This window comes from Ranitomeya imitator, chromosome 8 (assembly GCF_032444005.1).
Source record: "Ranitomeya imitator isolate aRanImi1 chromosome 8, aRanImi1.pri, whole genome shotgun sequence".
Lineage (NCBI taxonomy): Eukaryota > Metazoa > Chordata > Amphibia > Anura > Dendrobatidae > Ranitomeya > Ranitomeya imitator.
This window is the reverse complement of record NC_091289.1, coordinates 137,989,057-138,005,339: the sequence shown is the minus strand read 5'-3', so window position 1 is coordinate 138,005,339 and position 16,283 is coordinate 137,989,057. Positions and strand designations below refer to the sequence as shown.

Genomic DNA, 16,283 nt, shown 5'->3' with positions numbered 1-16,283 from the left:
TGCTGCTGTGAAGCACCTGAAGGGTTAATAAACTTCTTGAATGTGGTTTTGTGCACCTTGAGGGGTGCAGTTTTTAGAATGGTGTCACTTTTGGGTATTTTCAGCCATATAGACCCCTCAAACTGACTTCAAATGTGAGGTGGTCCCTAAAAAAAATGGTTTTGTAAATTTCGTTGTAAAAATGAGAAATCGCTGGTCAAATTTTAACCCTTATAACTTCCTAGCAAAAAAAAATTTTGTTTCCAAAATTGTGCTGATGTAAAGTAGACGTGTGGGAAATGTTATTTATTAACTATTTTGTGTCACATAACTCTCTGGTTTAACAGAATAAAAATTCAAAATGTGAAAATTGCGAAATTTTCAAAATTTTCGCCAAATTTCCGTTTTTATCACAAATAAACACAGAATTTATTGACCTAAATTTACCACTAACATGAAGCCCAATATGTCACGAAAAAACAATCTCAGAACCGCTAGGATCCATTGAAGCGTTCCTGAGTTATTACCTCATGAAGGGACACTGGTCAGAATTGCAAAAAACGGCAAGGTCTTTAAGGTCAAAATAGGCTGGGTCATGAAGGGGTTAATGTTGTTTTTCTTTAGCATTTGTGTATTATTGTTAATTGATACAATCTTGATTATATTTTGCATATTGTTTTCTTGGTATTTAATGTAACTTTTTTGGGGTGAGGTGATCATAGGTTTATGCTATGGTTGTTTGGGACCCACAAACTTCAGCTATATACAACATGGTTATCTTGAAAGTAAAGGCTTCTTTCACACTTCCGTCGCTGTGGTTGCGTCGCAATGCAGTGAAGCGACATATCGACGGATGTTGTGAAAGTAGCGGAAAACGTGTGCAACGCATCCAGTGTTATGATGGATGCGTCAAAGGAGTTTGTGCCTGGATTTTCAGGTATAAGATTCTGAGAGGGAGAGCGAGAGAATCCTTCCGGGCATGCTCAGAAGACAAAACGTGATACGTCGCTGGATTCCTGTTTTTCATAGTCAGCGACGGATCCTGCGCCCATAGGCTTCCATTCTATCCAACGACGGGCAGCGCAGGATGCGTCGCTGAGCGATTTTCCGACGTGCACAAAAAACGTTCCTCTGAACGTTTTCTCCGCCCGACAGACCGTTTTTTGCTGACGGATCCAGTGCACAACGGATGAAACGGTTGGCCATCCGTTGCTAACACAAGTCTATGATAAAAAAAAAACAGGATCCTGCAGAAAAATTTGCAGGATCCTGTTTTCTCAAGTGGCAGCTCTTTGTACGCAGCACATGTCCACTCCATCCAAAGCGCTGCCTTCTATTGAGCGCAGGTGATTCCGCATGTGTTCACTGAATCATGCGGATTCACCACATTCAATACATTCTATTAGTGAAATTTATTTTGTGGACACTCACTTCTCCGCAAGAGAAATTAACATGCAGCGGTCTGGAGAGACACGCCGCATGTCAGTCTCCGCGGGTGAGCTGCGGGCGTCTCTGGACACAGTGGGCAGGCGATTAGCGATCGCACCTTCAGGTCCTCTGAGATGAAGTACAGTAAAAGTTGCCCCATTAAATATAAATTAGAATACACATTTGTTATCGCTGCATTCGGAATAGTCTGACCTGTCAAAATATAGAATTAATCTCATCGTAAACTGCGTAACGAGAAGACAAAAAATCAAAACTCCAGAATTACGGGTGATTTTTTTTTTTTTGGCCTCTACAAAACCTTGTATCTATGGAATCCATAAAAACATCAGTTCAGGGTGCAAAAAAAAAAAAGCCCTGGCACAGCCGTATATATTGAAATATGAAAACGTTATGGGTCTCAGAAAATGATGACACAAGCTAAATTTTACATTTTTATTTCCCAAGTTTGATATCTACATGCTCGTACTTACCTGGAGAATCCTACTGCCTTGTCAGTTTTACCATAAAGTGAACGTAATAAATAAAAGAACCCCAAAAAATCAGTTTGGTTTTTTTTGCAATTTCAACGCTCTTGGAATTTTTCCCACTTTCCAGTGCGTCACATGATAAAATGTTTCATGTCATTCCCACACACAAAACAAGCGCTAATGCGGCTATATTAACTGAAAAATAATTTATGGCTCTTGGAAGCCATATTTGTAGTCAATGTGCTGTTTTGATCACTTGGTAATGGATTTTCCGAAGGAGATGTGGCAGCCACCGCCTAACACTTCTAGTATTTTTTAGTTTTCTTTACGTTTACCATATGAACTAGTTATGCATTTTAATTGGATTTTTACAGACTCAATGATACCAAAATATATATATATTTTTTTTTTTACATTTCTTTACTTTTTAATTTGAAAAAAACTGAGGCAAGTCTAATTTTTTTTTTCTTTTATATGAAAAAAAAAATTACTTGACTTTTGTGAAATAACTTGATTGTGTTGCACACACTCTGACAATTTTTTTTTTTTTTTTAATGGTGAAACGTCAGTGATCACAGCGAGCTCCAACCACTGCTATTACAGGCTGATGCCGACTGTGTAACACAGCCGCCATCTGGTGTGATTGGTTCAGCTTTTTAGCCAGCTCCGTACATGGGGACTTGATGTAGGGCACGTCCTATGCTGAGATGGGGGTGATGGAATTGGAAAACCCCTTTTAACCATAGTGCCATATGAATATCACAGCTTTTTTCTAAACAGGACGAAGCCGTGTAATACTGTTTTATCCATTTCACTGTTTTACTAAGCCACGTCTGTAGAATATGGCATTCTGTATAATAGGCAGCCTAAATATACTAAGTGGTGTTTGGGGTGTGAATAGCATTAGCCACGTCTTTTACTAAAGGCTACTTCACACTAAGCGAGGTCGCTAGCGAGATCGCTGCTGAGTGCTGAGTCACAAGTTTTGTGACGCAACAGCGACCTCAGTAGCGATCTCGCTATGTTTGACACGTAGCAGCGACCAGGCCCCTGCTGTGAGATCGCTGGTCGTGTCGGAATGGCCTGGACCTTTTTTTGATCGTTGAGGTCCCGCTGGGTAGCACACATCGCTGTGTTTGACACCTTACCAACGACCTCGTTGACGACTCAGACACCGACACATAGGCGTGCATTTGCGTTGCCTTTTCCCCACCCCTCCGATTGGTGGTCGCTACTGCGTTCTAATTGGCGGTCATGCCTTCAACAGAAGGCGACATAGTAGCGCTTCCATCCTTTGTTCCTGACCGCGTGGTGGTTTGCAGATCGTTGTAGAGTTCTCCGGCCTGCGACTCCTCTTCGATTTATCTATTCTTCAACGGTTCTTCTGACACATATATTTTGTGCACGGTAGGTATCGTTTGGGGTCTCAAATGCGTTTTCATTTTTCCTTAATCTGCAAACCACCACGTGGTCAGGAACAAAGGACGGAAGGGCTATTGTGTCGCCTCATAAGGCAAGGCCGCCACAAATCAGAACACAGTAGCGACCACCAATCGGAACTGAATGGGCGCGGAAAAGGCAACGCAAATGCACGCCTGTGTGACTACAACGTCACACAGGACGTCCCTCATCGAGGTCTGAATCGTCATAATAGCTGCCATGTGACAGGGTCACAACGACATCGTTGTACAGGTCGCCGCATCGCTGCTGCGTCGTTGGGAAGATCTCACTGTTTGACATCTCACCAGCGACCACATAGCGACGCAGCAACGATCCCTGACAGGTCGTATCGTTGTCAGGATCGCAGCCTCAATCAGTGCAAGGGCAGCAAAAAACACAATGAGAAAAGCGTTTTTTGGTGGGTTTTTGCATTTTTTTTATGTGTTTCTGTACAGCAAGGAATGGTTTTGGGAGCTAAAGATGTTTGAAAAAAGTAAAAAAAATTGTGGTGTAATTTCCTTTTTCAACTTTTTTTTTTTTCATGCTTATTTGCCCCATCCCAGACTAAAAATGCCAGCCCTCAGCTGCCCCAGAAATGGCCCTTCATATTTGAAGCGAGGGAAATACTCGATATAGGAAGTCCGTAGAAACGCAAGCAAAAACTCAGCAAATCTGCAAGCTGCTCTTTTGCTTCATGTTTGACTGACTCGATTGAAGTCAATGGTTGAAAAATGCAGCAAAAAGGCACAAAGAATTGACATGCTGCAGATTTAAAAGCCGCACAAATTCTGAAAGAAAAAATACAGATCATGTGTTCAGCACTACAGGATTCTCAGTGTTAAGCATAACGGATAGCATATGGATTCCCTAGCGTTTTGGGGCCAATTCCATGTGGAAAAAACAGTGTGCACATATCCTTAAAAGTCCATTTACATGGACCAACCATCGATCAGTGAACGTTTACAGATCAGCGGTCGTTTGAATGCCCCTATCATAAAACGCTCAGTGCACACAGACTGCCATGCTTCTCAGATGCGTGAGTCCTGTTTACACAGAGCGATGCATTGGCGAGAATGAAGATAATTTGTGATGTGCAAGAGATCATTTCACCTGATGAACGAGCGCTTTGCTCACTCACGATTATCTTACTGCATAAATGTCCCATAAGTCACAATTTGATGTGTAGGTTGCTTTATTGTGTATCATGCATAAGTAACACTCTTGGCTAGGACCTCGCTTTTGGCTAGGACCTCGCTCGTGGCTAGTAACACTCTTGGTAATACAGGCCAATATTGCTAACGGTTATTGGTTGCATGTGACAAAACATAAGTGTCCTGCCATGCATTTTTCATGGGATGCTGAAAGCAGGGGAGAAAGGACTGCCGAATGGAGGGCTATGCTCCTTCATGAACATTGATTGTATGTGTACACTCCCCTTTAATCGCCCTGAATAAGACCTGTCAGACTTGGTGTCTTTGGGCCTAAAATATAAATAAAAGCTTAATTGTTATGATCCGGTGACCTTAGAGCAGCATGAGAACTTTCACTGGAGAAGGTGGCCACTATACTGACCACAATCCTGAACTTAACAACGCAACTAGAAGTAGCCGTGGGGTGTACCTAACAATCCTAGACACCTCGTCACAGCCGGAGGACTAAATACCCCTAAAGATGGAAATAGGAATATTATCTTGCCTCAGAGCAGATCCCCCAAAGGATAGACAGCCCCCCACAAATATTGGCGGTGAGTCGGAGAGGAAAAAACATACACAGGCAGAAAAACAGGATTTAGCACAGGAGGCCACTCTAGCTAAATAGGACAGGATAGGACAGAGTTCTGTGCGGTCAGTATTAAAACCCTTCAAAAATATCCACAGCAGAATATACAAAAACTTCCTACATCAAACTAATAGATGTAGGAGCGTAAATCTGCAACTCCAGCGACTCCTACAATCAGAGCAGGAATATAAACAAAACTAGCACACAGCAGTGTGCCACAGACACAAAAACCAAACACTTATCTTTGCTGAATTTGGCAGCAAGCAGGAGAAGCTAGAAAGTGATCCAACACTTCACAAGGAACATTGACAACTGGCAAGGGCTAATGAATTTTGCGCACCTAAATATCCCAGTCAGAATTGTAATCAGCAGATACACCTGGCCAGGACTGCGACTCAGAGACAACTGCATTCCCACCTACAACCACTGGAGGGAACCCAAGAGCAGAATTCACAACACTTAATCTCTGGAAAAGAACAAAGTTGTTTGTCCTGGATTGTTACCGGACAATGGTGAAGGTGAACTCATTGTAAACTTCATGGCTGTAGATCACTTGCACAACATTTTTTGTCCCCCTGCCAAGTGAGACGTACACGTCTGTACCTTTTTCAGCAAGTGACGACCCAGAACAAAATTTTGGCCCCAACAACATCTACATTTGACTCCGGAGCTAAATGCTAGTGAGTCTTTCATTGATCCTCTCGTATTGCTTGTCTATATCACCTGCCTTTTAATTCCTGTAATTCTATGTAGTAGGGGTGGTATTCCAAAAGGAGAAAGCATTGAAAATTGGCTCCTACATTATAGTCATGGTGGACCATGAGATCACACAAGAACAGAGATTTTCATGGGTTCTAAAATGCTTTCTAGAAGAGACAATTTTTGATATTACATAAAGGAATTGTTGTACAGGGATTTATTTGTATAAATGATGAAATCGATGCACAGGACACTGCTCCAGCAGCCATGTCTGTAGTCCACGGCCTCTGGACAAGGCCCTAGGGCCTTGTGAACCACCTTCTAAGGAAACTCCTGATTCGAAGGCCCAGCGAGACGTCATCACGCCAGGCCTACTAATTGGAAGAGATGTTGAGGATTCCAGCAAATAGGCAGAAGCTCACAGAGCTCTGGTCCGTCAGCCACGGACTAACAACTTGGCATCAGGACAAGGATCCTGAGAGTAGTGTTGTTTTTTTTTTTTTTTTTTAGTCCAATGCACAACTGGTGCGGTGTTGTGAGAAGCCTGCCCCGGACTTCATCAGATTAGTCGGGTCTCCCTATAGTTCTTCTCCGGCTTTTAGAAACGATTCTTTCTGAAACGATGCAATGCTTCAGGATAAGCCGGGCACCGATACATGCTGCCCTCTCTAAGTAGTGGCAAAAAAAATTCATAACCTGTATGATGACGATATGACTTTATTTTTGAGAATTGATCTGACATTTTTATTCCTGCAGTTACAGACTTTTTCATCACTTATTCATTGCATTTTGAGGAAAGAAATAATTGCGGTGACCAACAAAAAAGTTCCTCTTTCTTTTTTTCATCATTCATTGTATGGAATAAATATTTTATAATCTAATCTACAGGTCCTTCTCAAAAAATTAGCATATAGTGTTAAATTTCATTTACCATAATGTAATGATTACAATTAAACTTTCATATATTATAGATTCATTATCCACCAACTGAAATTTGTCAGGTCTTTTATTGTTTTAATACTGATGATTTTGGCATACAACTCCTGATAACCCAAAAAACCTGTCTCAATAAATTAGCATATCAAGAAAAGGTTCTCTAAACGACCTATTACCCTAATCTTCTGAATCAACTAATTAACTCTAAACACATGCAAAAGATACCTGAGGCTTTTATAAACTCCCTGCCTGGTTCATTACTCAAAACCCCCATCATGGGTAAGACTAGCGACCTGACAGATGTCAAGAAGGCCATCATTGACACCCTCAAGCAAGAGGGTAAGACCCAGAAAGAAATTTCTCAACAAATAGGCTGTTCCCAGAGTGCTGTATCAAGGCACCTCAATGGTAAGTCTGTTGGAAGGAAACAATGTGGCAGAAAACGCTGTACAACGAGAAGAGGAGACCGGACCCTGAGGAAGATTGTGGAGAAGGACAGATTCCAGACCTTGGGGATCCTGAGGAAGCAGTGGACTGAGTCTGGTGTGGAAACATCCAGAGCCACCGTGCACAGGCGTGTGCAGGAAATGGGCTACAGGTGCCGCATTCCCCAGGTAAAGCCACTTTTGAACCATAAACAGCGGCAGAGGCGCCTGACCTGGGCTACAGAGAAGCAGCACTGGACTGTTGCTAAGTGGTCCCAAGTACTTTTTTCTGATGAAAGCAAATTTTGCATGTCATTCGGAAATCAAGGTGCCAGAGTCTGGAGGAAGACTGGGGAGAAGGAAATGCCAAAATGCCTGAAGTCCAGTGTCAAGTACCCACAGTCAGTGATGGTGTGGGGTGCCATGTCAGCTGCTGGTGTTGGTCCACTGTGTTTCATCAAGGGCAGGGTCAATGCAGCTAGCTATCAGGAGATTTTGGAGCACTTCATGCTTCCATCGGCTGAAATGCTTTATGGAGATGAAGATTTCATTTTTCAGCACGACCTGGCACCTGCTCACAGTGCCAAAACCACTGGTAAATGGTTTACTGACCATGGTATTACTGTGCTCAATTGGCCTGCCAACTCTCCTGACCTGAACCCCATAGAGAATCTGTGGGATATTGTGAAGAGAAAGTTGAGAGACGCAAGACCCAACACTCTGGATGAGCTTAAGGCCGCTATTGAAGCATCCTGGGCCTCCATAACATCTCAGCAGTGTCACAGGCTGATTGCCTCCATGCCACGCCGCATTGAAGCAGTCATTTCTGCCAAAGGATTCCCGACCAAGTATTGAGTGCATAACTGAACATTATTATTTGATGGTTTTTTTGTGTGTTATTAAAAAACACTTTTATTTGATTGGATGGGTGAAATATGCTAATTTATTGAGACAGGTTTTTTGGGTTATCAGGAGTTGTATGCCAAAATCATCAGTATTAAAACAATAAAAGACCTGACAAATTTCAGTTGGTGGATAATGAATCTATAATATATGAAAGTTTAATTGTAATCATTACATTATGGTAAATAATGAAATTTAACACTATATGCTAATTTTTTGAGAAGGACCTGTATATATACTATGAAGTATTTAAGAGGCTGATTCAATGGGATCTTGCTCTGACAGCATCAGTTACTATGCCGCCTATGTAACAGAGCAAAGGAGAGCGGGTCAGTGTGATGCAATCACAGGTGGGGTGAACGCAGCCGTAGACATCAGACAATGAAGAATTTTGTGCGGCACAGCGTCCCAGAGCTCGTACCATGCTGCATGGCGCGGACTTGGCTTCTAAGTGGACTTCATACAGTTATGGTGCCCGCACGCCGGCCATGTACTACAGCCATCACCATGGAGTTAATATTTCTGTGTTCCCAACAGACAATGGCAACCTGTTTTAAACCTGTTTTCCCAACTTGTGTAGCAACCCAAAACAAACTCAAAGAAGAGCTCAAGCTTAGAAAAGTATCAAAAAGGGTTGGGACACATCAATTTGGAATAGGGTCAACCTGTTTGAGACCAAAATTTTAGTTTGTTCAAACAAATGCTGCTTAAAGGGGGACAAGGGTATATTTAGCAAAGTGAAAAATAATGTTCAGGACATTCACACAATTGCACCAGGTTTTCAGAGAATTCAGAAATGTGAATGCCCTGAATGATTCACTTTTTTTTTAATGCTCTGATAACGCGTTATCTGAGCATCTGGTAGTGCTCGTATATTAGTCTCTGCAGCCGCATGATTTGGTGCTGTTGGAGAGCCTGAGCATGTGGGGATTGCGTAACAAATAATGCACGAGCACTCCCAGATGCTCGGATAAGACAACTGTGCACGTCCGCTCATCACTAGTGGCGAAACGCGCATCAGGTGTGGTGGACGTTCGGACCTGTCACCCCCAAAATCGAAGGTGAGCTAAGCCCACCAGCATCAGGGGCTTATCTACAGCATTCTGGAATGCTATAGATAAGCCTCCGATGTATCCTGAAAGATGAGAAATAGAGGTTAGATTATACTCACCCAGGGGCGGTCTGATCTGATGGGCGTCGCGGTCCGGGGCCTCCCATCTTCTTACGATGACATCCTCTTCTTGTATTCACGCTCCGGCGCAGGCGTACTTTGTCTGCCCTGTTGAGGGCAAAGCAAAGTACTGCAGTGCGCAGGTGCCGGGAAAGGTCAGAGAGGGCCTGCGCACTGCAGTACTTTGCTCACCTTCGATTTTGGGGTTGACAGGTTCCCTTTAATTTATAAGGTAATGAAGATGCAACTACCCTTTCTACTAGGCAGCTTGTATGTCTATACTTGCCTTTGTTAGGTTGTGTTTGTGTCAGTCAGTCATGCAGAGCTGTATGTACTTTGTTGTTAGTTGTCATAACATATCTACTTATATAATATTTATCCTATACTGTTTTTTTTTTTATACAAATCTTGCACTTTATAAGTTCTATATGAGTTGTATATTGTGACATATATAATCTCCTTTTGGCTACCAGATTTCACTTATACCTTATGATGCAATGATGTATGGATATTCATTTCATGTTATTTCTATACAGCAGTGTGTATTGTGCTACTACTTGCCAGTTAATAATTATTTGCACATGCCTTTAAAGTATTTTTTTTTCTTTGGTGTTTATATTGTGTATACTTTATGGCCTTAAACATAGGATGAAAATTCTTTTATAAAAAGCAGGCTACGGATTTCTTCACTGAAGTACCGTATGTATTAAATCCGTATACTCAGCGCCATTATGGCAATGCCATTAGTTTAATATGTATAATCCTGTTGACTGGTTTTCTTTAAACGCACAGTGTGCACGAGCAGCAGAAAAAAAGTGCAGCGTTTTTGCTCCATGGGAACATGGCCTTACAAAATGTGAAATGATGTGGATTTAGAAATTGACCTGCGGAGCAGATTTTTATTTTTCGTGACCAGTTTCTGCAGCTGATGAGATTTGTACATAGCCAAGTGAATCACATTGCTACCATAATACGCTGCAGATATTTCATCTGAAAATTTTATTAATTCCGATATGTGTAAATGTACTGAGTATCTAACCCTATATGTACCGCACAAACCTACCTCTGGTAATTGTGAAACCCAGGTCACAAAATATTTGGCAAGCCCACCTCAAAAGTTAGTCACATGAAAGCCAGAGCAATTATCACTCCAATCATTAGATATCAAGCCTCCACCCCATTAGTATATATGAGCGTGTAAAACGCCTGTTAAATACAACTGCTTCCACAATCCAAACTGATGAGTAGTCAAACCGGTTAGGTTGGTAGTTGGCTAATAATTAGGAGAATGGCTAATGGCATAGGGTCTTCAGCTCTATAGTTCAAAAGACACTGTTAACATATGAATGAATTCGGTCATTGCACCCGAAAATGACTCGCTGTAATCAGATTTGCAACATATGACATTTAGAATTCGACTTCCAAGTTCACGTGAACCTTTTTAATCTTGCCTTGCAGAAGTGTCCAGAAGCCACGATGGCATCTCACCTGAAGTATATCTCCTTGGGGATCCTAGTGTTCCAGACCACCAGCCTAGTCCTGACTATGCGCTACTCTCGCACGCTGAAGGAGGAAGGGCCACGCTACTTGTCTTCCACGGCTGTGGTGGCCGCAGAGGTGCTCAAGATTGTAGCCTGCATCTTTTTGGTTTATAAAGACAACAGTAAGTAACTGCTTAATTATCCCAAATGCCAATTTCCATAATGATGGTGTTGGGTGTCTGCAACAATTCATCATTGTCTCCTAAAACCAGTTAAAAACAAAGTTTAGTTTTGTATGAGTTTATTTCCTTTACCTTACTGCCTCAAACATTTGCCTCATCCTTAAACCCTTTAAGAAAGCAGACCATTTTTGTTTTAGCGCTTTCACCACATCCTGCTTTTTTTTTTTCGAGAAGGACTTTCTGACCGATACAGTACGCGTGTACGTCGTGACGTTCGTACGCGCACAGGGGGCTGTGTGTTGGCAATCACCACTGGGTGTTCGCTGTTACTGACAACTGATACCTGGCTCTCAGGGCCAGGAGCGGTCCCGCACTGCTCCCGGCACTTTAACCACCTAAATCGCAGCATTTACCAATCTGGCAGAGGGAAGAAAGCCCATATGCCGTTGGATCGGAGACCCCGCGACGTCATTGCAGGGTCCCTATCATTGCCATGGTGACCCAATGTCATCATGGTCACCAGGCACTAGGGAGTTAGTTAGATCATGGCCCTGTGCATGGTCTAACTAACTTGTCGTACTGACAGGTTATTACTATACCTTATAACTGTGATCAGATGGCAGAAAGTAAAAGTCCCACAGTGGGACTAAGTAGAAAAATAAATAGATATTATACCCATAAATAAATATTATTTAAAAAAAAAAAAGCAAAAGTACACACATTTGGTATCGCCGCGTCTGGGATGACCCAACCTGGAAACCTGTCCCATTAGTTAACCCCTTTTGTGAACACCATAAAAATAAATAACGAGGCAAAGAACAATGCTTTATCATCATATTGTCGAACAAAAAGTGGAATTAAATGTGATTAAAAAAGACGAATGGATATAAAAATGGTACCGATGAAACGTCATATAGCTGCCATACAGCTCAATCAGCCGAAAATAAGAGTTACATCTATCAGAATAAAGCAAGGCAAAAGTATTATTTTCTATAAAATATATTTTGTGTAAAAGCGCCAAAACATAAAAAAAACATAAATGTGTTATCGCTGTAATTGTACTGACCCGAAGAATAAAAATGCCTTATCAATTTTACCATACGTGGAATTGCATTAAAAAAAAAGAAAACACAACAATTCCTGCATTGTTGGTTTTTGCTTGCTCTGCCTCCCAAAAATCGGAATAGAAAGCGTTCAAAATGTCATGAGCCCAAAAATGGTATCAATAAAAGCGTCAACTCTTCCCGCAAAAAAACAAGCCCTCGTATGACTGTCAGACGAAATATAGAAAAATGATTGCTCTCAAAATATGGTGATGCAAAACCTAATTTTTGCAATAAACGTCTTTTAGTGTGTAACATCTGCCAAACATAAAAACCCGATATAAATATAGTATCGCTGTAATGTCACCGACCTGAAGAGTAAAGTAATCTAATCACTTATACTACACAAGAAACAGCGTAAAAAAACAAAAAGGAAAAACAATTCTTGACCTGCTGTGGATTTGTTCAGTCTGACTCCCAAAGATCGCAGTAAGGCTCGGCACATATTTATCCTGCGCTGAGCGTTTACACTGGGGTTTCCTTGTAAATCTCTGAAATACGTGATTAAGATGGAACCCATGGCAGAAGATTCCCTATAATGAGGCAGGTGGAGGCACTGTGGACGCTGTCTGGCCTGTGAGCAGGCGGTGTCAATCTTTTTATTAGGAGTGCATAAAAGTGCAGTTAGTCACAGTTTTTTGCCGTTGGTCAGAGTCCAGAGTAAGGGTATGTGCCCACGATCAGTAATTGCTGCGGATTTGATGCTGTGTATTTATGCAGCGTCAAACCCAGAGCTGCCAGCTGTGAAAGCATAGTGGATGGGATTTCAAGAAATCCCATGTCCACTATGCATCACCCGCAGAGACTGATGTGTGGCGAGTCTTTCCAGACTGCAGCATGTCCATTTCTCTTGCAGAGGCGCTAGAGAAATTTCACCTACAGAATGTATTATTGGATGTGGTAAATGTGCATAGTTCAGTGAACAAATGAGAATTTACCTGCATTCAATCGAAGGCAGAGCTTTGGACACAGCAACATGTGCTGTGGCCAAAGCTCTGCTAGTTCTGTATCGTGGGCACCTGGCCTAACTCTGCTGCCTCATTATAGTGCGTGCCTTCCTCAGGTGTTTCATCTGAATTACGACACTCGAATATTTGAAGGAAATCCCTGATTTGACTGGTCAGCATAGAGCGCCGGATAAATGTGATCCATATTGTTAAGTAAAATGTTCCCAATAAAAGCTTCAACTCAATCCACAAAAAAAAGCAAGTCCCCACTCAGGTCCATCATCTGTTAACGGAAATATAGGGGGTTTCCATGTTACTGGTAGCACAAAGGCTCTGGAAAAGCAAAATGGCCCTCGTCTCCCCAAAAGAATTTCAGCAAATTCTGTGCTCCCAAATCCAAATGCAGCCTCCCTTCTGAGCCTCAGTGTGCCTAATCTACATTTTTGGCATTTCTGTACCCATGACAGCCTGCCTAATTTAAAGGTGCATGAGCTGGGCACAATGTACAGGCACTACAACGTACTGGTCATTACAATGACAATTTGCAATTTTTCCTCAGCAACATCCACTTCTGTTTCTGGAAAACACCCATGGAGTCACAATAATCATGACAAATGTAGATAAATTCAGAAAGGGGCATCATCTTCAAAAAAAGGGGTCGCTTAAGGGGGGATTCTACTCTTCTAGGACTTCAGGGTTCTGTATATGGAGTCCACAAACTATTCTAGGAAATTCTGCAATCCAGGATGCCTCAAAAGTAGTTTTTGACCACATATGGGATATCTGCGTACTCAAGAGAAATTGCACAACAAATTTTGCGGTCCATTTTCTCCTGCTATCCTTCTGAAAATAAAAAATTGGGGCTAAAATGTTTTTTGTTGGGGTTTTTTTTTTTTTTTTTTGTTATAAACTTTCCTCTGCTCAACGTAATAAACTTCTATGACGCAGCTGGGGGTTCAGGGTGCTCACCATACTGTCGATGTATGTCTGTACACTGTGTGCAGAATTATTAGGCAAGTTGTATTTTGATCACATGAAACTTTTTATACATGTTGTCCTACTCCAAGCTGTTCAGGCTTGAGAGCCAACTACCAATTAAGTAAATCAGGTGATGTGCATCTCTGTAATGAGGAGGGGTGTTGTCTAATGACATCAAAACCCCTATATAAGGTGTGCTTAATTATTAGGCAACTTTCTTTCCTTTGGCAAAATGGGTCAGAAGAGAAATTTGACAGGCTCTGAAAAGTACAAAATTGTGATATGCCTTGCAGAGGGATGCAGCAGTCTTGAAATTGCCAAACTTTTGAAGCATGATCACCGAACAATCAAGCGTTTCATGGCAAATAGCCAACAGGGTTGCAAGAAGCGTGTTGTGCAAAAAAGGCGCAAAATAACTGCCCATGAATTGAGGAAAATGAAGCGTGAAGCTGCCAAGATGCCATTTGGCACCAGTTTTGCCATATTTCAGAGCTGCAACGTTACTGGAGTAACAAGAAGCACAAGGTATGTGATACTCAGGAACATGGCCAAGGTAAGGAAGGCTGAAAACGACCACCTTTCAACAAGAAACAAGATAAAACATCAAGAGTGGGCCAAGAAATATCTTAAGACTAACTTTTCAAAGGTTTTATGGACTGATGAAATGAGAGTGACTCTTGATGGGTCAGATGGATGGGCCAGAGGCTGGATCAGTAAAGCGCAGAGAGCTCCACTCCGACTCCAGCAAGGTGGAGGTGGGGTACTGGTATGGACTGGTATCAAAGATTAACTTGTGGGACCTTTTCGGGTTGAGGATGGAGTGAAGCTCAGCTCCCAGACCTACTGCCAGTTTCTGGAAGACAACTTCTTCAAGCAGTGGTACAGGAAGAAGTCTGTATCGTTCAAGAAAAACATGATTTTCATGCAGGACAATGCTCCATCACATGCCTCCAACTACTCCACAGTGTGGCTGGCCAGTAAAGGTCTCAAAGAAGAAATATGACATGGCCCCCTTGTTCACCCGATCTGAACCCCATAGAGAACCTGTGGTCTCTCATAAAATGTGAGATCTACAGGGAGGGAAAACAGTCCACCTCTCGGAACCATGTCTGGGAGGCTGTGGTGGCTGCTGCACGCAATGTTCATCGTAAACAGATCAAGCAACTGACAGAATCTATGGCTGGAGGCTGCTGAGTGTCATCATAAAGAAAGGTGGCTATACTGGTCACAAATTTTGGGGGGGTTTTGTTTTTGCATGTCAGAAATGTTTATTTCTAAATTTTGTGCAGTTATATTGGTTTACCTCAGCGTTCCCCAACTCCAGTCCTCGAGCCACCAACAGGTCATGTTTTCAGGATTTCCTTAGTATTGCACAGGTGATGGACTTATTGCCCGTGCAGGTGATGCAATTATCACCTGTGCAATACTAAAAAAATCCTGAAGACATGACCTGTTGGTGGTTCTTGAGGACCGGAGTTGGGGAACACTGGTTTACCTGGTGAAAATAAATAAGTGAGATGGGAATATATTTGGTTTTTATTAAGTTGCCTAATAATTCTGCACAGTAATAGTTACCTGCACAAACATATATCCTCCTAAGATAGCCAAATCTAAAAAAAAAAAAACACTCCAACTTCCAAAATTATTAAGCTTTGACATTTGAGTCTTTTGGGTTGATTGAGAACATAGTTGTTGATCAATAATAAAAATAATCCTCTAAAATACAACTTTGCCTAATAATTCTGTATACAGTGGGGGAAATAAGTATTTGATCCCTTGCTGATTTTGTAAGTTTGCTCACTGACAGACATGAACACTCTATAATTTTAAGGGTAGGTTATTTTTAACTTTGAGAGATAGAATATCAAAAATAAAATCCAGAAAATCACATTGTATAAATTTATATACCGTATATACTCGAGTATAAGCTGAGACCTCTAATTTTGCCACGAAAAACTGGGAAAACTTAATGACTCGAGTAAAAGCCTAGGGTGGAAAATGCAGCAGCTACCGGTAAATGTCAAAAATAAAAATAGATACCAATAAAAGTAAAATTAATTGAGACATCAGTAGGTTAAGTGTTTAACCCCTTTACCCCCAAGGGTGGTTTGCACATTAATGACCGGGCCAATTTTTACAATTCTGACCACTGTCCCTTTATGAGGTTATAACTCTTGAACGCTTCAACGGATCCCGGTGATTCTGACACTGTTTTCTCGTGACATATTGTACTCCATGATAGTGGTAAAATTTCTTTGATATTACCTGCGTTTATTTGTGAAAAAAAAGGAAATTTGGCGAAAATTTCGCAATTTTCCAACTTTGAATTTTTATGCAATTAAAT

General features: G+C 41.6%; 1 protein-coding gene across 3 annotated transcripts in view; it reads left to right on the top strand.

Annotated features, from left to right (window-relative positions):
• SLC35A3 (solute carrier family 35 member A3) overlaps window positions 1–16,283 on the top strand; it is a 95,591-nt gene that overhangs the window by 49,670 nt on the left and 29,638 nt on the right. For all 3 annotated transcript variants that reach the window (XM_069737421.1, XM_069737419.1, XM_069737420.1), the window contains exon 2: window positions 10,707–10,911. In XM_069737421.1, the coding sequence (XP_069593522.1) occupies window positions 10,725–10,911 (187 nt within the window). In that variant the 5' untranslated portion in view covers window positions 10,707–10,724. The remainder of the gene's footprint in view (window positions 1–10,706; window positions 10,912–16,283) is intronic.